The 15720-nt window shown below is 45.7% G+C and overlaps 1 protein-coding gene across 5 annotated transcripts in view; it reads left to right on the top strand.

Moving 5' to 3' along the window:
- Positions 1-15720, top strand: part of Fhod3 (formin homology 2 domain containing 3) — a 412200-nt gene that overhangs the window by 293000 nt on the left and 103480 nt on the right. For 3 of the 5 annotated variants that reach the window (XM_041660396.1, XM_041660395.1, XM_041660394.1), the window contains exon 11: positions 14410-14505. The exons of the other annotated variants lie outside the window; for them this stretch is intronic. In XM_041660396.1, the coding sequence (XP_041516330.1) occupies positions 14410-14505 (96 nt within the window). The remainder of the gene's footprint in view (positions 1-14409; positions 14506-15720) is intronic. 5 annotated transcript variants of the gene reach the window in all.

The raw sequence follows: 15720 nt of genomic DNA, 5'->3' as shown, positions 1-15720 counted from the left end.
GCCTACACACATACTTGAACATTCAACATATCACACATCAGGAAAGTATTTCCCAGTGTCCTACTATGTAGATGGACCACGTGCCATACTATCAGTCATTTTGCCTTGGTTTCTTCGGTTTTTCCTGGTGCTGTTTGCAGTAGTGAACATCTGTGCACACATTCCCGTGCATTTGCTCGCAGCTGCACTCTTCTGGGATAAATGCTTAGAAGTGGAAATCTAGATGCAAAGGACGTACATTTCAATGCTGTGGGACTCTGGAGCGAAGAAAACTTATTTCAGCATCACCATCACACCTAAAAGGCTGTACTTTGTGCTTTCCCATCAGCCTGTAGCTGGGCGTTTTCATACTTCCTTGCTTGCACTTGGTGTTAGGAGTTCTTCAGAGGTTTTTTTTTTTTTTAATTCCATGAGGTCACATGCAGTTACCTGGGGTTTTGCGGTTGTGACTGCACATCCCCTGTTTAGATCCTCTACTCTTTTATCCTGTCTGTTGGTGTTGATGTATAGGTATTCTTTATTGTTTGCATGGAAAGACAATATACTTGTTCTTGCTTTGTTTTAAATATTAGCCTTTGGACATTTTATCCCCATCTCTCCGATATCTTTTAAAAAACATGGTATTTCTCACTTTCTACATAAAACATTCTGTCAGCACGGCCATCCATGAGTGGTTTCCTGTGTGGATTTGATTCCATGCTTGCACAGGAATGTATGTTCTCTGACCTGCAGCCTCTCTGGGCTGTTCTTCCTTCCCTTAAGACAAGTAACAGCAGGGGTAGCACTTAGGAAGCACCCACTGTATGCTGGCTGAGGTAACACATAGGAAGCACCCACTGTGTGCTGGTTAAGATAGCACTTATGAAGTACTCACTGTGTGCTGGCTGAGGTAGCGCTTAGGAAGCACCCACTGTGTGCTATCTGAGGTAGCGCTTAGGAAGCACCCACTGTGTGCTGGCTGTGGTGCTAAATTTCATGTGTTGAGAATTCCGTGGTGAAAGGTTTAGTATCCTGTTTATTTAAGAGACAAGGAAACTGAAGCACAGAGAGACAAGGAGCTTGCCCTACATCAGACTGCCGATCAGGGACACTTCTGGCTTGGAACCCAGGCAGTCATGGCTTAGAACTTACATCCAGTCCAGCAGGACTGGAAAGGGTGTCTGATGGGCCTGAATGTGTTTGAGAAGGATGATGATTTAGCTTTGGAGGGTGAATTAGATTCCCGAGAAAGAAGTCATCAGAATAAACGATTACTTGAGCATGGTAATCTTAAAGAGTTGTATTTTTTATTGGCTTTGATATTGAAGTTATCATTGGGTTTGCTTTTCTCATGAATGGGCACTGACATGGCTTCTGAAAAGAACTTCTGAAGATATAATTCTGGAGCAAGCGTACAGTGACTAACTGGCCGTTCTGGAAGAGATCAGAAAGGAAGGTGCAGAGAGCAGACACCCACTGAAGAAGCCTCAGCTGGGTTGCAATGACTGGATGCTGAGGAGGATGCTGAGGAGAAGCAGGGTCTAAGTCATCCTAAAGTTTAGCATCTCGTAGTCAGTGCACACCAATTAGTGACCCAGTGGGTGGTGGGATGAGGGGTGCCAAGCCTTCAGGGGAGCCTGTGGGTGCCAGTACAGGGAGGAGATGGGGGGGATGTTCACTGTACTCCTATAAAGTGGGCAAGGGCATTGGCATCACTTCACCAGCCACAGGAAGCAGTAGGCAAACAGGAGCCTAATTATGAAACCCACTGGACCGATGAGCTCAGCTTCCTATATTCTGATGAGAAGGAGATATATTTGGTTGCTTCAGTTTTAGGACAGGACTTGCCCACGGGGCTCTGTTGCCAGGGTTACAGGATTCATTCAGTGATTACCCGTAGAGTCTGCAACAGAGTAGTGAAGCTGACCTATCTCTGGGAAGGAGCTGGCAATAGGCAACCTGTTTACAAGGGAAGAGCGTACGATGAGACGCGTAGGTGTTACACAAGGTTAACTTGTGAAAGTGGCTGGCTTAGGTGACCTGTTAAGTGCTGGCTCCTACAGCTAGGCTTGGCCAGGAACAGTAAGGGAGAGATGTGTGGTCAAGAGCAGAGGTCCGACCCTCAGGCTCCATCTCGGCCTCTTGTGGACTCCTAATACGGATGGCTCTTTAAGAGGGTGGTAGAAGAGTTAGGATAGACAGAAAAAATGAGTGCGTGGCCGGGTGAGGGTTATATTGACACTTCCCCAGAGGTTGTTCTATTAAAGAAGGTAATTGTTAAATAACTATGGACACGAACTGGAGAGAATGCTTTATGTTCCAGCATAAACTTGCTAGAGGATTTCATAACAACCAGATTAACAACCAGTGGTACCACGGGCAGCAAGTAGCTACTTGGGGAAGTTTATCTGATGGAAAGTGGTTTATTATGAATGAGAAGCCCTGATGGGGCCTGTGACGTCCCGAAGTAAGTATTATTGGATGGCAGCCAGGGGTGTGGAGATGTCCGAGGCTCTTCCTGAGTATTCTCTAGCAAATGGTGGGCTGGAAGAAACAAAGATGGGATCAAGGAAGAAGGAGCTTGGGGGTGGGGGGGTGGTAGCAGTAAAGAGGGAAGACTGAGGGTGGAGGAAGAAGTGAGCTTGTAAAGTTCCTCACTGTTGGAAAACTTACCATGATTAGATAGCTAATGTCTTGGGACTTGTCTTTGCTTGGGTATATTTGGGGATCTTTAGAGATTCTGGGTGACCACACAGATCCAACAGTGAGTCTCAAATGGAAAAGCGGGTATGTGTATGTGTTGGGGGGTCCTGGAAGCATTGGGGCAGAGCTGGGTCAGGTGAGGAGGTTGGGAAAACCTAGAAATGCTCTCAGAGTATCTAGAAGTGGAAAGGTGAGGAGGATGGAAAGTAGGGGGATGTCATGGGATACAAGAAAGCATGGTTTATAGGATACTGTATCCAGTCTTATTCAATGTCAATTCCCAAGCAGCCAGTAAGGCAGGATCCTGGGCTGGCTCACTCAGGAAACTCTGGGTGTGGTGTGTTTGAGGAACCTATGAATGGAAATCCCAGCCATTTGGACAGGCACCTGTGGGATCCAAACATGTACAGCTGATTCGTGATACCCAGACTGTAACCCAGGAAAAATAAAGCAAGAGGTGGAGAAAGGATGATGAATCCCTGGGAAAGAAAGCGCTGGATCATCATCTTTTGATATGTTACCAATGAGGCAGCTACACAGTTTCCCAGTCAGGGAGCCTTTAATGAGCTCATCTTCAGGTGTGAGTCGGCTCTGATGGGGTGAGGCTTCACAAGGGGACCAGCTATTCAAGTGTGGGTTAGAGGAAAGGCCTGGCTGATGTTCCTATTCAGTCTTGGTTTGGTTGGTGAAGGGCTGAGCTTGCTTCCCTTTGACCTTTACAGACCCTGTGTTTTCCTTAAGACACACCTTCCCTTCCAGGGTCTACACACTCATAGCCTTTACTGCTGAACTTGGATTTCTGAGGTGATCCATGATGATGTAGACAATGGGACATGTGGTTCTCAACATGTCTTTGGGAGCAGAGCCAGACTTTTCCAAGAGTTGTTGATTGATTAGATCCAGTCATGGAAGGAATAATTATCAGTCTTGCTTCCAATGTGCTATGATCAGGCTGGGCATGGTGGTGCATATGTTGCCAGAAGGCCACTTGTTCATCCTGGCCGCCCAGCTAACTTAGCCCCGAAATAACCACACAGAAACTATATTCATTAAATCCCTGCTTGGCCCATCAGCTCTAGTTTCTTATTGGCTAACTCTTATATTAATTTAACCCCTTTCTATTGATCTGTATATTGCCACAGTGGCTTACCGGCAAAGATTCAGCATGTCTTACTCTGGCAGTGGCTCCTTGGTGGCTTCCTGACTCCGCCCATCTTTCTCCCCACATTCAGTTCTGTTTCCCCAGCCTACCTAAGTTCTGCCCTATCAACAGGCCAATGCAGTTTCTTTTCTCATTAACCAAGAAAAGCAACACACAGACAGAAGAACCTCCCATACCACATACATGTTCTTCTAGTACTTGAGAAACAGAGGCAGGAGGATCTCTGAGAGTTTAGGGTCAGCCAGCTGGGGTTACATAGCAAGACACTATACGAGATATGGGGCTGGGAGGTGGGTAAGGGACAGACAAAGAAAGACCTATATGGAGAGAGTCTAAAGTTAATTCTAGACAAATGAAGATTGAGCCTGAAGATAAAAGCCCAAGAGGTCAAACGTGAGAGCAAAGTTAAGTCACTACTGAACACAGCTGGTAAAGTGTTGTCAAGGGCCCTTGGGGGACTGAAGAGGACACATCTGGCCTGTAGCCACACTGTCGCTCCATAACTGTAGTCCAGGTGTGGCTTATGGTGTCATGGATATCCATTGCATGTCTTTGCTTCCTGGTGGATGCAGGACATTAATGGGATGGAGAAGGAGAGTGATTGGCAGGAGAGGTGAGCTGGTGGGCTTCTCATGCATGTGAGTACGGGCATAAGAGCATAGAATTCAGGGGGAGAAGAAGGCAGGGAGGCTAAGTGGCTTCATAAGGAAAAGAGGCATTTTCTCCAGCTGCTTGTCCTAAGCAGAGGTAGCATGTCAAAGCTGTTAGGCACATGATGCTAGGGTTGGATCCTGGGTTTAATCCGAGTTTAATGCCAGGGGTCCCTGGGATTGTCCTTGGCCTCTCAGTGCACGAACAGAACCTGTTCCAGAGGTTGACCAGGAGAGAGATGAACTATGGGAACTGGCTTACATAGGTACCCAGTACAGAGCTTAAATAAGAAGAGTCAGTAAACAGCTGCAGAGAGGTCACACAGTAGGACCAAGCCCAGAGCAGGGGACCTGCCTCTGTACCCCAGACCATGGCCTTTAGAGCTCAGGGGTCTCTGGTACCTTTTGGAAGGTGACTGCCTTTGTTATCCTAAGAAAGCTGCTTCCTAAGGACATAGTGTCTCAGTAGGGGCCAGAGGCAATTCTAGGAACTTTGGGAAGGCTTGGTGACAGAATCCACATTGCCCCGAGACAGCAATTCATTCCTGAGCTCTTTGCTCCTGCCATGCGGTTTTGGTTTTATAAACATGGGATTTAAAGGTGACTAGAGAGGAGCCCTCTGGAGGAAGTGGCTAGTCCGGGCCTGCTGCTTGCTGGCATTTCTCCCCCACAGATCCATGGGCAGGACAGGGCAAGGTTGGGGAGCAGACAGCATGGCATGGCCGTATGCCACGGGCAAGTCTCCTGAAAGGGAAGCAGATGCTTATGAGACTTGAGAAGCCATTTTCTTTTCCTACACTTCTTAAATTTAGGACCATTTTTGCAAATCTGCTTTCTCAGTTGAGAGAGAACAATTTGAATCATGACATCAGAAGAAGAAAATTATCAATTGCCCCAGACCTGGTATTGTTTGTGCTTTAGGACTTGTCTGCAACCTGAGAGCTTTTGTCACCAAGCAGATGAGCAAGGAGCCTCCACTAGAGAAGCCCAAACTGCCTGCTTTGGCTGAGCAGCCTTGCAGGAACACTTGGCAGTAGCACGTGTTCTGAGCTTTGCCTTTCGTGACTGACCAAGTTTGGTGAGCTAGGAATATTAGTGCCTTTTATCAACAGGCCCAAATCATGTGCACTTATTACTCTACTCCTACTTTTTCCTGCCTACATAGTCTAGGATTTGGATCTGTGATCTTTACAAAGGAAGCAGTTTCATAGGACAATGTGCAGATGAATAGGACAGCAATACACATGCATGGCTTTGGAAGGGGAGCCATGAGCTGTGTGGAAGAGGGCAAGGCAGAAACAAGCATGGGCTCTCGGGGAGAACCTGAAGAAGTGTTCAGGGGCAGCCACTGCAATATCATTGGTGGCAGCAAAGAACCGCTGTTATAGCTACCTGTGTGCCATGGAGTGTTGCATGATGGGTGTAGGTACCACTGTAAGAAATGCCTGACACTGGAAAGACCAGCACACTTGCCAATTATCAGGTGTCAAACATTTGTATATTATGCTTCATTGGTTTGTGTTTCTTTGAAGCTAGGGCTCATGGAGTCCAAAGTGGCCTTGTGATTCTTGACTCTTGATTTATCTTCATCTGCCTCTCAGTTCCCTCCTGGAACAATAAGTGCTCACGCCCAACGTCAATATTTTCATTCCAGACATTTATTCACTAAATTCATACCAGTATTTTTGATAAAAGAGGACTTTACTTTTTGTTATTAATAATACACCCTCTCAAAAAGACTATCACATCCTAGAATTAAATATTAATGTAAAAATTCTTTTAGAAAAGAGAATAGTGGTCCAAGAAAGGATAAGAAGCACTGAGTCTTGATGGGTAAGAATGAGAAGACCTCTTCAGCCCACGGGAATACCATGTTCAATAGGAAATGGGGAGGAGGGCTTGGTGTGCCTGAGTGTCCTCTAGGCAGCTGAAAAGGCAAGACTGTAGAATGTGGAGGGAGGCAGAAGTGGCAGGAGATGAGCTCATGTGGTACGCAGGTGGAGACATGCAAGGCCTTGGAACTCCTAACATGACGTCTGGTAATTATTTGGTATGTGAGTTCAGCCATGCTAGCCCTGCATACTTGAAGCAATGCCCATCTTCCTGATAGGAATTGGGTTGGAGGTCAGGGAGAGTAGCAATGGGAGCCCAGGTGGACGCTATTGAGACAAAACTTCTGAAAAACAGTGGTATCTTGGATCCAGGGCAATGTTTCTGAACCTTTTAATATTCCACGTTCAAGCTTAACCCTCGGATAAGATTTGCAAAAGCAAGACCTGAGCCTCTGTGTTTTCAAACATCTCTCAACGGTGTGAATCACTAGTCTGAGGTGGCCATTGCTCCTGGAGAGTCTTAGGGGTTTAAAAGCATATGTTGGGGAAAGAGTTGGTAACCCTGTCACTTGATCTCCCAGGAGCTGCTTCAGGACTACAGTGAGCCTAACCCTGCGGCCCAGTGAGACTCAGCAATGTGCACTGAGTTCTCTGTTAGCGTTTCATTGCTATAACCAAACATCTGAGCCAAACCAGTTAAGGGAGGAGAGATCTGGACCATGGATCCAGAGGGTCTGCCCTTCATGGCTGAGCAGAGCAGCTCACCTCCTGGATGAACAGGGAGCAAAGAGAAAATTTCTTCACTGATGGGCTTTCTCTTTCCCAACTCTGTATTCCATCTGAGCCACTAGCCTATAGAATGGTTCCATCCGCGGTCAGGATCAGTCTTCCCCATTCAGCTAATTCTCTCAGGAAAGGCGCTCAACACATACAACCAGAGGTGAGCCTCACCAGTCTCTGAAGCATTTCTCATTCTAATCAAGCTGAAAATTGAGATTAAGCATCAAGTGGTCCTTGGGTATGACAACACAAAAATAGTTCTCATAGCAAAGGGAATATGATATGTCATTCTGGAGCCAAATATGAATGATCATGGCCCAGGAACATAGCTTTAGATCTCCCCAAATACTATGTTTCATCCATGAAAGTAGTCACATGAGATTTTTATTAGTTATAGTACTTAGGAAGTTATAAATCAAGACGTTCATTAGCTATATTAGTGGAGAGGGCAAACTGTTATGGGTTTCAGATGCTATCTTATGACAAATTAGCTTTGATCTTTATTGGTCTGCTAAGAATGCATTGTAAAGCTGTGATGGCCACAAGGGTGTTAGGCAGGACCCAGGGTTGGATAGTACATAGTTTTCAAATGGACTGAAAATAGTTCAAGATAATTTTGCTCTGGTCTGCAGCGTGTCACCTGTTCAGAATCTTGAGGTTCACTCATTTGACCTTGTAGCGTCTTTAACATGGGTGTAGCTTCTGTCTCTTTGTCTCCTCTCTTTATCTGTGTCCCTTCCCTCCTCCCCTCCTCCTTCCCCTTCCCCCTCTTGCCCTCTCAGCCTCTCCACATCTCCCTCCTCCTCCCTCCCCTATGGAACTTCAGCTCATAGGTGATAATCTTTGTAGATAGTTCTGGCTCTTGCTCTTTAGAAGTCTTGCAGTTACCTCCTTTATAGGCGATTCATTTCTCATGGCTGTTTCCTCCAGCAGATGGAGAATAATGCAGAAAGCCACTGCTAGCCACACAACTCCAGTGGTTACCGCTGGCAATTTAGCAGGCATGACTGGGGACAGAAAACAGAAATGAGGTTGCTGGGAAGAAGCCTGGCTGCCAAGCAGGATTTGGGGTTTATCTCTACACACCAATCTACACGATTACCATATTAAAAGCTGATTGTGGAATGTTCAATCAAAGCACATGAAAGGGCAATTAGCTGTAGACTCAAACAGGGTCACACATCGAACGGATCTTACTTCACACTGAAGCTCCAAAGAACCTTTGGGCTTCCTTGTGGTAGTTTTACTTGATATCTGCTTCTAAACACACAATACCCTGTCTTGTTCATATCTAAGAGACAGGATAAGTTCATGCATCATGAATTATACTTCTCATTGGTGGAAAGCCTGGGACAGTAGAGAGCACAGGAGAATGCCATTAGAGTGGTCACCTATCCTTACCCATAATGCTTTGAGAACACATGGTGAGCTGCCTTAGGCACCTGACCCAAGTCTAAGCATGAAGCTCACTTCAGTTCTGTGTCTACTGCATACACCTAACGTGAAGACACTTTTGGTGCCTGTGTTCTGATTGAAATCTATCACATGACTTCAGATTTGAAGTTTCCACTTAGAATAAACTGCCAGTACTCAGAAAGTTTCAGGTTTTGAGGGTTTCAGAGTTCTCACTTTCAGGGGTGATGCTCAACCTATGATTGACTTTTAAAAAAAGCCTGTTCAGAGAAGGTACATGTCAGATGTGTCATTGGTAGAATAGCATTGTGGTCATGTGTTTCATTTCCTCAGTGACACGGGCCAGAAGTAGAGGTTCCCACTTGGCTGTGACGTGTTCTTTCAGGTGTGATAGAAGAGAGAGCCTTGGGTGGACCAAGGATTTAGATAGATTGAAGCCATACCTGAGGCAGGTCCTCTGAGGCTAGCAGCCTGGCACTCTGCTTGCTGCCTTCTAGAAGCATTTGGAAAACCTCAATCTACCTCCTTCGGGTTGGTCTCTTCAGGAGCATTGGAAACAATGAGCTAGCGACTGTGGCTAAGAGAAATGTCTTTTACATGCATGAAATTAAATTGTGTGCAGAAGAAAGGAAAGAGGCTTCTAGCCTGTGACTCTCACTGTTTATACCTGTTTATCTATTCACACCTGAGCAGATCTGCAGCCCCAGCTACCAATTGTGTTTCTTCCTGTTGATGTTTACCCTCTGCAGATTGAATTTAGCCTATTACAAGACCTTATTTTTTCAACAGGAACGTGCTGGAATCATTAGTGTTTGACTCTCATCAAAATAGCAAATGTAAGGGCTTTTGCCTTGAGATGCCAGCCAGTCAGCCAGCTTCTGGGGTGTATTTGGGATTCCTGGTATGTGCTCCATGCTCTTTCTGAGTGGTATAGGTTGCAGGGACAATAAATACTTTCCTGTCTAACTTAGGGTTGTCACCATGGAAACGTTGGAGCCGCAGCTGGACTCTGTCAGCTGTCTCTCATTCACTTGGCTGGTGTAGATCTTTTGAGGGAGCTTTAATTCCGTTTGGCAGATGGCAAATCTCTGTTTTTAAATGACATCACCACTGCACTTGGTCGGATATTTGTCGTAACTGATTAAGAACACTAATTGGAACTCTTCAGGCTTGGGCCCCGGGTATCCTAGAAACAACCTTAATGCTAACAGGAAGCGTGAGTCACGGAGACGGAGTGGAAACTACAAGTCAAGCATTTGCTAATGCAGAGCCATGAGAACCAAGCCCGAGGGGGCACTTTTTGTCTTTAGCTCAGCAGAGTATTTCAATGAAATGTTTTTCATCTAATTGTGATATAAGATGCCCTAATCGTATGGAACTAGAAGAGTCGTCATCCTTGCTTCACAGGGTTCTGTCATCACTGGCCTGTGCTTCTAGTCTGGCTTACTTTATATAGCATTTATTAACATAAAAAACATTGGCAAAGCTGTGACCTCCCTGGAAAACTGACGGAGATGCCCACTGACATTGAGACATGGTATTGTCAACTGCAAGTGTGCTGGGCCGTGTACCTATCTCCGTGGGTTGCATTCAGCCTGCGTGTGGACTCCCTTGACGCTGGCATCTATGCCACTCCTCTCTGACATCTGTCTGCATGCCTGTTGCCCTAGACTCCGAGACCTGGGGTGACAGGCTTAGCTATGCCTTTGTCATTGTCTTTTTGGTTGTTCTGTTTCCTATAATTAGGACAAATTATGACAAATGTGTTATTAAGCAGTGTATTATTCAGATTTGCTTTTTAAAATTGATTAAAATAGATGTCATACTGTGTGCCTGTTTTCCTCCGAGCACATCCTGCTTCTGATGGGCACTGGTGATCGTGGGAAGCTGTTCCTCGTTTGTTTTCCATGCGTGGACGTTATCATAGTCCATTCATTCAGTTTTCTCTTCGTGGATATTTTGATCACTTCAAGTTTTGGAATGTGACACACACTGCTGCTGAGAACATTATTGGGTTCTTTCTTGTGTTCAAATATTTGAGGACCCTGAGGTCCTTGGGCATTGTGGACACCTTGGACCTAATGTTCCTCGCTGGGGACTCCTTTATTTCTGCCCACTAGATGCCAGTATCTCCCCAGTCACACAGGTGGGGCAAAGTCTCCTTTGGGTTGAGAGGGGCCATCTTGGTTCAGAATGTCTTCCTAAGGGTACAGCAAGTGTGGCCTCTTGGTCAGGACATAAATGTGTTTATAGGCTAGTTCTAGCTACAGTGTTAAAGTGCTTAACCCCTTCACTTCCTGCAGCAATGCAGAGGAAGGAGGCAGCCTATACTCCCTTCCGCCATGTAGTATGTCAGACAATTTTGCATGGCAGAAATGAAATGGTGTCTCAGTATGGTGTTAATATAGCTACCCAACTTAGAGGTTAAAACAGAATTTTATAGTTTACCAGAGGTGATAATCTTGCCCACCTTCATTGTTGTGCTTTGTACCTTTAGGTGTATAGTTACTGTATCTTTCCTTATAGTTGACATTTTCATACATGCACGCCTGATCCGAGAGGGTTCACCATGCCATTTTCATAGATGCACACTTGATCTAAGAGGGTTCACCGTGCTATTTTCATATATGTACATCTGATATGAGGGCTCACCGTGCCATTTTATACATGCACACCAGGTATGTATCTTCCTAAGTGAGTTCATCTGTTTTTGTCCACCTTTGTTCTGAAAGTTTGCACCGTGATTTTGAAACAGCTTGGCAACGTTCATTATCCTCTGTTTGTGCTTGGAATCTAAGAGACATGCCATTACCCTGAGATGCAGATTTGGGAAAGTTAAATTGACTATGGTGGAAACTATGTCCTGCAGAACTGAACAGGCTGTGGGCCTCTGGCTTTTCCAGCATGGGTGGGGATGAGGTGGACGCAAATCTGGCGTTATTTTTTGTTTAAAGGAAAATACAGACAAATTCATAGTAAGCTTGTGCCTGTGAGTAATTCCTCATCAATTGAAACCAAGCAAAATCAAGCTATGTGTGGAGACTCACATAATACCTGAAAAGCTAAAGGTGCATGATTGTCATGAGTTCAAGACCATCCTGTAATATAGGGTAAGGCTGGCCTTGTTTTATAGCAAAACTCAATAAAAGAAACATTCGAAACCTAGAGGCCAAACGCCCAGAATTTCGTAGCAAAATAGGATCAACCATGAGCGGTCACGCTTTAGGAGAAAAGCCAGCTTGGAAAAAACTAAGTGATCCGGACCATTCCTTCAGCCTGTAACATTATTAGCATGGGAATCATCTGGTTTGCCTATTGTATCACAGACTTAATGAAACTAAATCAAATCAGCATAGGTAGTCTAAGGTCATGGGAGACATGTTTCCTTCTCTACCCTGTGGCATCATGGGACAAGGCCAGTGCTTCTCCCATAGAGGTGGGCCTCCTAGTGTGTCAATGTGCCACCTGCCTTTTGTCCTGCCCTGCCATTGTGATTGCAAGGCTACACATATCACTCGTGCTGTGCGATGGTTGGTTGTGTGATGGGATCTAAGGAGGCAGCATTGTGTTTATGTCAGGGAAGTCATCTTCAGACGTCGGGGAGAGAAGACTCAAAGGGCAGAGCCAGCAGAGACGGGAGCTTGCTGCTGGTGATAGGGGAGAATCAAGGAGCAGAGCCAGCAGAGACGGGAGCTTGCTGCTGGCGATAGGGGAGAATGCTTAGCAGTGTGTTGTGCCTCTTCTCTTTGCGAATCTCACAGCTCTGAGTCTGCATCAGTAGGGAGGTTAGAGTTTTCCTCAGAGGACCAGGAGGAATAGGGGACAAGAGGAGGAGAAGGGAGAGGAGATGATGACGAAGATGGTGATGATTTTCCAGTGTTGTTGGTGGCAATGACAGCAAGTAGTTCTAGCCTGTTTACTGTCCTCAAAACTTTTCAATGTATTTTTCATTGACAACACAACTCTCTTAGGAGGCGGTCACTATCACTGCGTAAAGGAACAAGGAAATTGAGGCCCACGGGTGGCATTGCTCAGAAGTGGTCAGGGTAGAGAGCAAAGGCAGGCAGCCTGGCTTCAGAACCTCCCTGGCTCTACCTGTGAGTGTACATGGACTCAGGTAATTTTGGAGGGGAGGCTCCGTTGTTACAAAGAAGCCCATTAGATCAGTGAGACCAATGGAATTCGGGGTAGACCAGAAGTCACATCTCCGGCAAATTCTCCATCAAGCTGAGGGATGATGACCTCCAGCTAGTGACTGTGGATGGCGAGCGTGGTGCTGTGGGAGCAGGGGAAGGAGAAAGGAACCAGTGGTGAGCTGTGGAGTATGAGCCCGGGCTGTGCAGGCTTGGCAGGCAGATGGGCTGTACTCGTCTGGGCCTTTGGCACTGCAGGAAGGCTGCTACCCCGCTGTCCCCTGGTCTCTGCCTTTGTGAGAGAGGCACCTAACAGGCACTGAGACACAGCCCTATGATTGTGGCTGTGTCACAATCTTTCTGTCTGCCATATCTGGCCAGTCACAAACACGTGGCAACAGAGCCATGTTTATTGTATGCAAGGTTGGCTTGATGGTTCTAAAACATCAGTCTTTGTAGTTTGTTAGATTTTTTTTTTCAGAAAAAACAGGAAAATGATGTGGTCATCTTAACAAGTGAATGAAAAATACTTAATAAAACGAAGGTTTGATGTGAGAAAAAGAAAAAAAAACACCACAAAATGTAAAAAGCACTAATCACCAAAGATGAACTGGATCTTACTAAGAATTTTGCTCATAAAAAAAGACCCCACAAAGTAAATTCAAAAACAATACACAGAGCAGAGAGTTAACAAGACATAAGTGTCAAAGGAACTTATAATCATAATTCCAAATTGTGTGGAAGAAAATTCAAAAATAAAAGAGAGCTTTTCATACCATTGCAGATGGGGACATAGAAAGGTGGCGGGAACCAGGGCCTGGGGTCCACAGTCACCTTCCAGAGCCACCCCTCCTGACCCACCTACTACGTAAGCCTGGCTTCCCCAGATACACCATCAAACCGGGAGCAAGAGTTCAAAATGGGACTGGTGGGGCCCCTTTTAGAACCACAGCATCCTCCATCTGCGAGAGCTGTTGGGTACAGGTGTCAAAGTCACCAGAGAACTGCTTTCTTCTGTCCTTGCCTTCTGTCCTTCTGTGTGTATTTCGATGGGGTTCTTTTGTTTGAAGCGGTGTCTTAATATATAGCTCTGGCTGACTGGAAACTCACTATATGAACCAGCTTGACCTTGAACTTGCCTCTGCCTCTTGAGTACTGGGATAACAGGTATGTGCCCCCATGCCCAGCAATTGGTTGTTCCTTGTAACTCAGAAGTTACAGACCACTCTAGACTAAAACTATCCCCATAGCGAGTCAATTCCTGAATAGATTAGGAAAAATCCCAGAGATGGTGTTAAATACGTCTTTGAAATAGGGGATGAGTCTAGAGCACTCACTGAAATGGAGGGCATATCCTTCTAGAAAGGTGAGCTAGTCCACACCAGATGGTCAGCCTCTCAGTGAAGCCGACTGTGTTTGCAGCAGGAGCTTGCATCACGAGGACCGTTGACCAGGTGACTCACAGAAGTGGGATAAGCCACACGGAAGGTCCTCCCCAGGCAGGAAGCTTCTCTGGGTTGTATGTCAAGGGCTCAGGGTAATGGCATTCATCGTGATGACAAAGAAGTCCTCTTACGGTTGCGTCATCTCCTCCCCACACTGAAGGTCCCTTAGAACCACATGGGCTACGCTAATGAACCGTGAGGCCTTCTGCTTTCACTCCGATGTGTTTCTGTGCTTTGGCGTCCTGTTCATGCTATCCATCTCGCTTTTCCATCTTGTTTCTGTGTGTTTCTTCTCTCCTGGTCTTATCTCAGGGATGAGGAGGAGGAGGAGGAGGAGGAAGAGCCAATCACGGAGCCCAATTCAGAGGAGGAGAGAGAGGACGATGCCCAATGTCAGGGCAAGGACAGGTACTGAGGGCTAGACCCACCTCATATCAAAAGTCAGAGGGTCCTTCCTTCTAGACCTTTGCTGCCGCTGCTTCATGATCTCCTGTCCTTAACGAGCTCCCAAGGGCAAGAGCTCACATCCCTGTGCATAGCTGCAGAATGAGCACTTTTGTAGAAATGCCTGAACACACTTTGATCTGAGGCCTGCACTCTTCACTCAAATCCTCCCTGTATGACCATGACCACTATTTATTGGGGGGCGGGGATCAAAATCACACAACTAATACCCCTCCCTCCTTCACCAAGGCATTTGCTCAACCAGATTGGTGGTGATTAGAAAGACTTATTTCCTCTTCGGAGGTTAAGATCTTTCCAGGAAGTACCACAGTAAGAATTCCACATTTCCCCCTTCCTAATTTTGCTAGTATAGCTAATATCTGTGGGAACTGCTTTGCTATACTAATTCAGATAGCATTCTATACAAGTGGAAGGGAATAGTTTTTATTCTATATAGCACAGAAAACTTACCCAGTGTTCATGTTTATAGCCAGGACACCTAACAGGCCTACAGCCTTTCAGAGAGCTTGCCGTCATCTGCTCGCCTGGGTATAGCCCATTCTGTCCCTGCTCAGTGTACCCAGAAGAGAAACAGTGAGGGTGCAGAAAGTGGGCACAGAAGAGACTGCAGGGCACAGTAAACCCCTCCCAGATGCCTAAGATTTTATGAGTATTTATCTCAAATCATCTTTTTATAAGCGAGAATGTCCACAAGTAACTACATCTTCCACTATTCAAAAATGGTTTTGGACTTAAATAATTTTCTTCACTTAATTGATTGTCACTACAAAATGATGTTTTTACTCAGGGATGTGTTGTTAAGTTAGAGTGAAATGTTTCTCTTCCCAGCTTCAAAGTTCAGGGTACTTAGCATAACACTTCACCTATCTTGTTCTCCATACACGTAAAAGGCCTAATTTCATACTAAGTTGCCCTCCTGTTCCTAAGTATTATAGAATCCTTTGGAAATTGACAAAACAATGGTTTCCTTCTCCTTTGGGAAGGCCTGCAAAGGAGCCATCCAGCACACAGAGGAGAAAGCAAAGAACCAATGATGGAGAACTAGTCATACATTTTGAAATGAGAGAGGAAGGAGGATCATCAGGAAACAGCCCTGCCTTATGATGTGCTAGACTTGTGGGCAGTGATGGGTCAGTTGGGGACGTGGGAATGGGATAG

The sequence above is a fragment of the Microtus oregoni genome, unplaced genomic scaffold (genome assembly GCF_018167655.1).
Source record: "Microtus oregoni isolate MIOR12 unplaced genomic scaffold, Mior012 000011F_ref0000422, whole genome shotgun sequence".
Taxonomy (NCBI): Eukaryota; Metazoa; Chordata; class Mammalia; order Rodentia; family Cricetidae; genus Microtus; species Microtus oregoni.
Note: the sequence above shows the minus strand (reverse complement) of the source record. Positions and strands in the feature narration are given on the sequence as shown.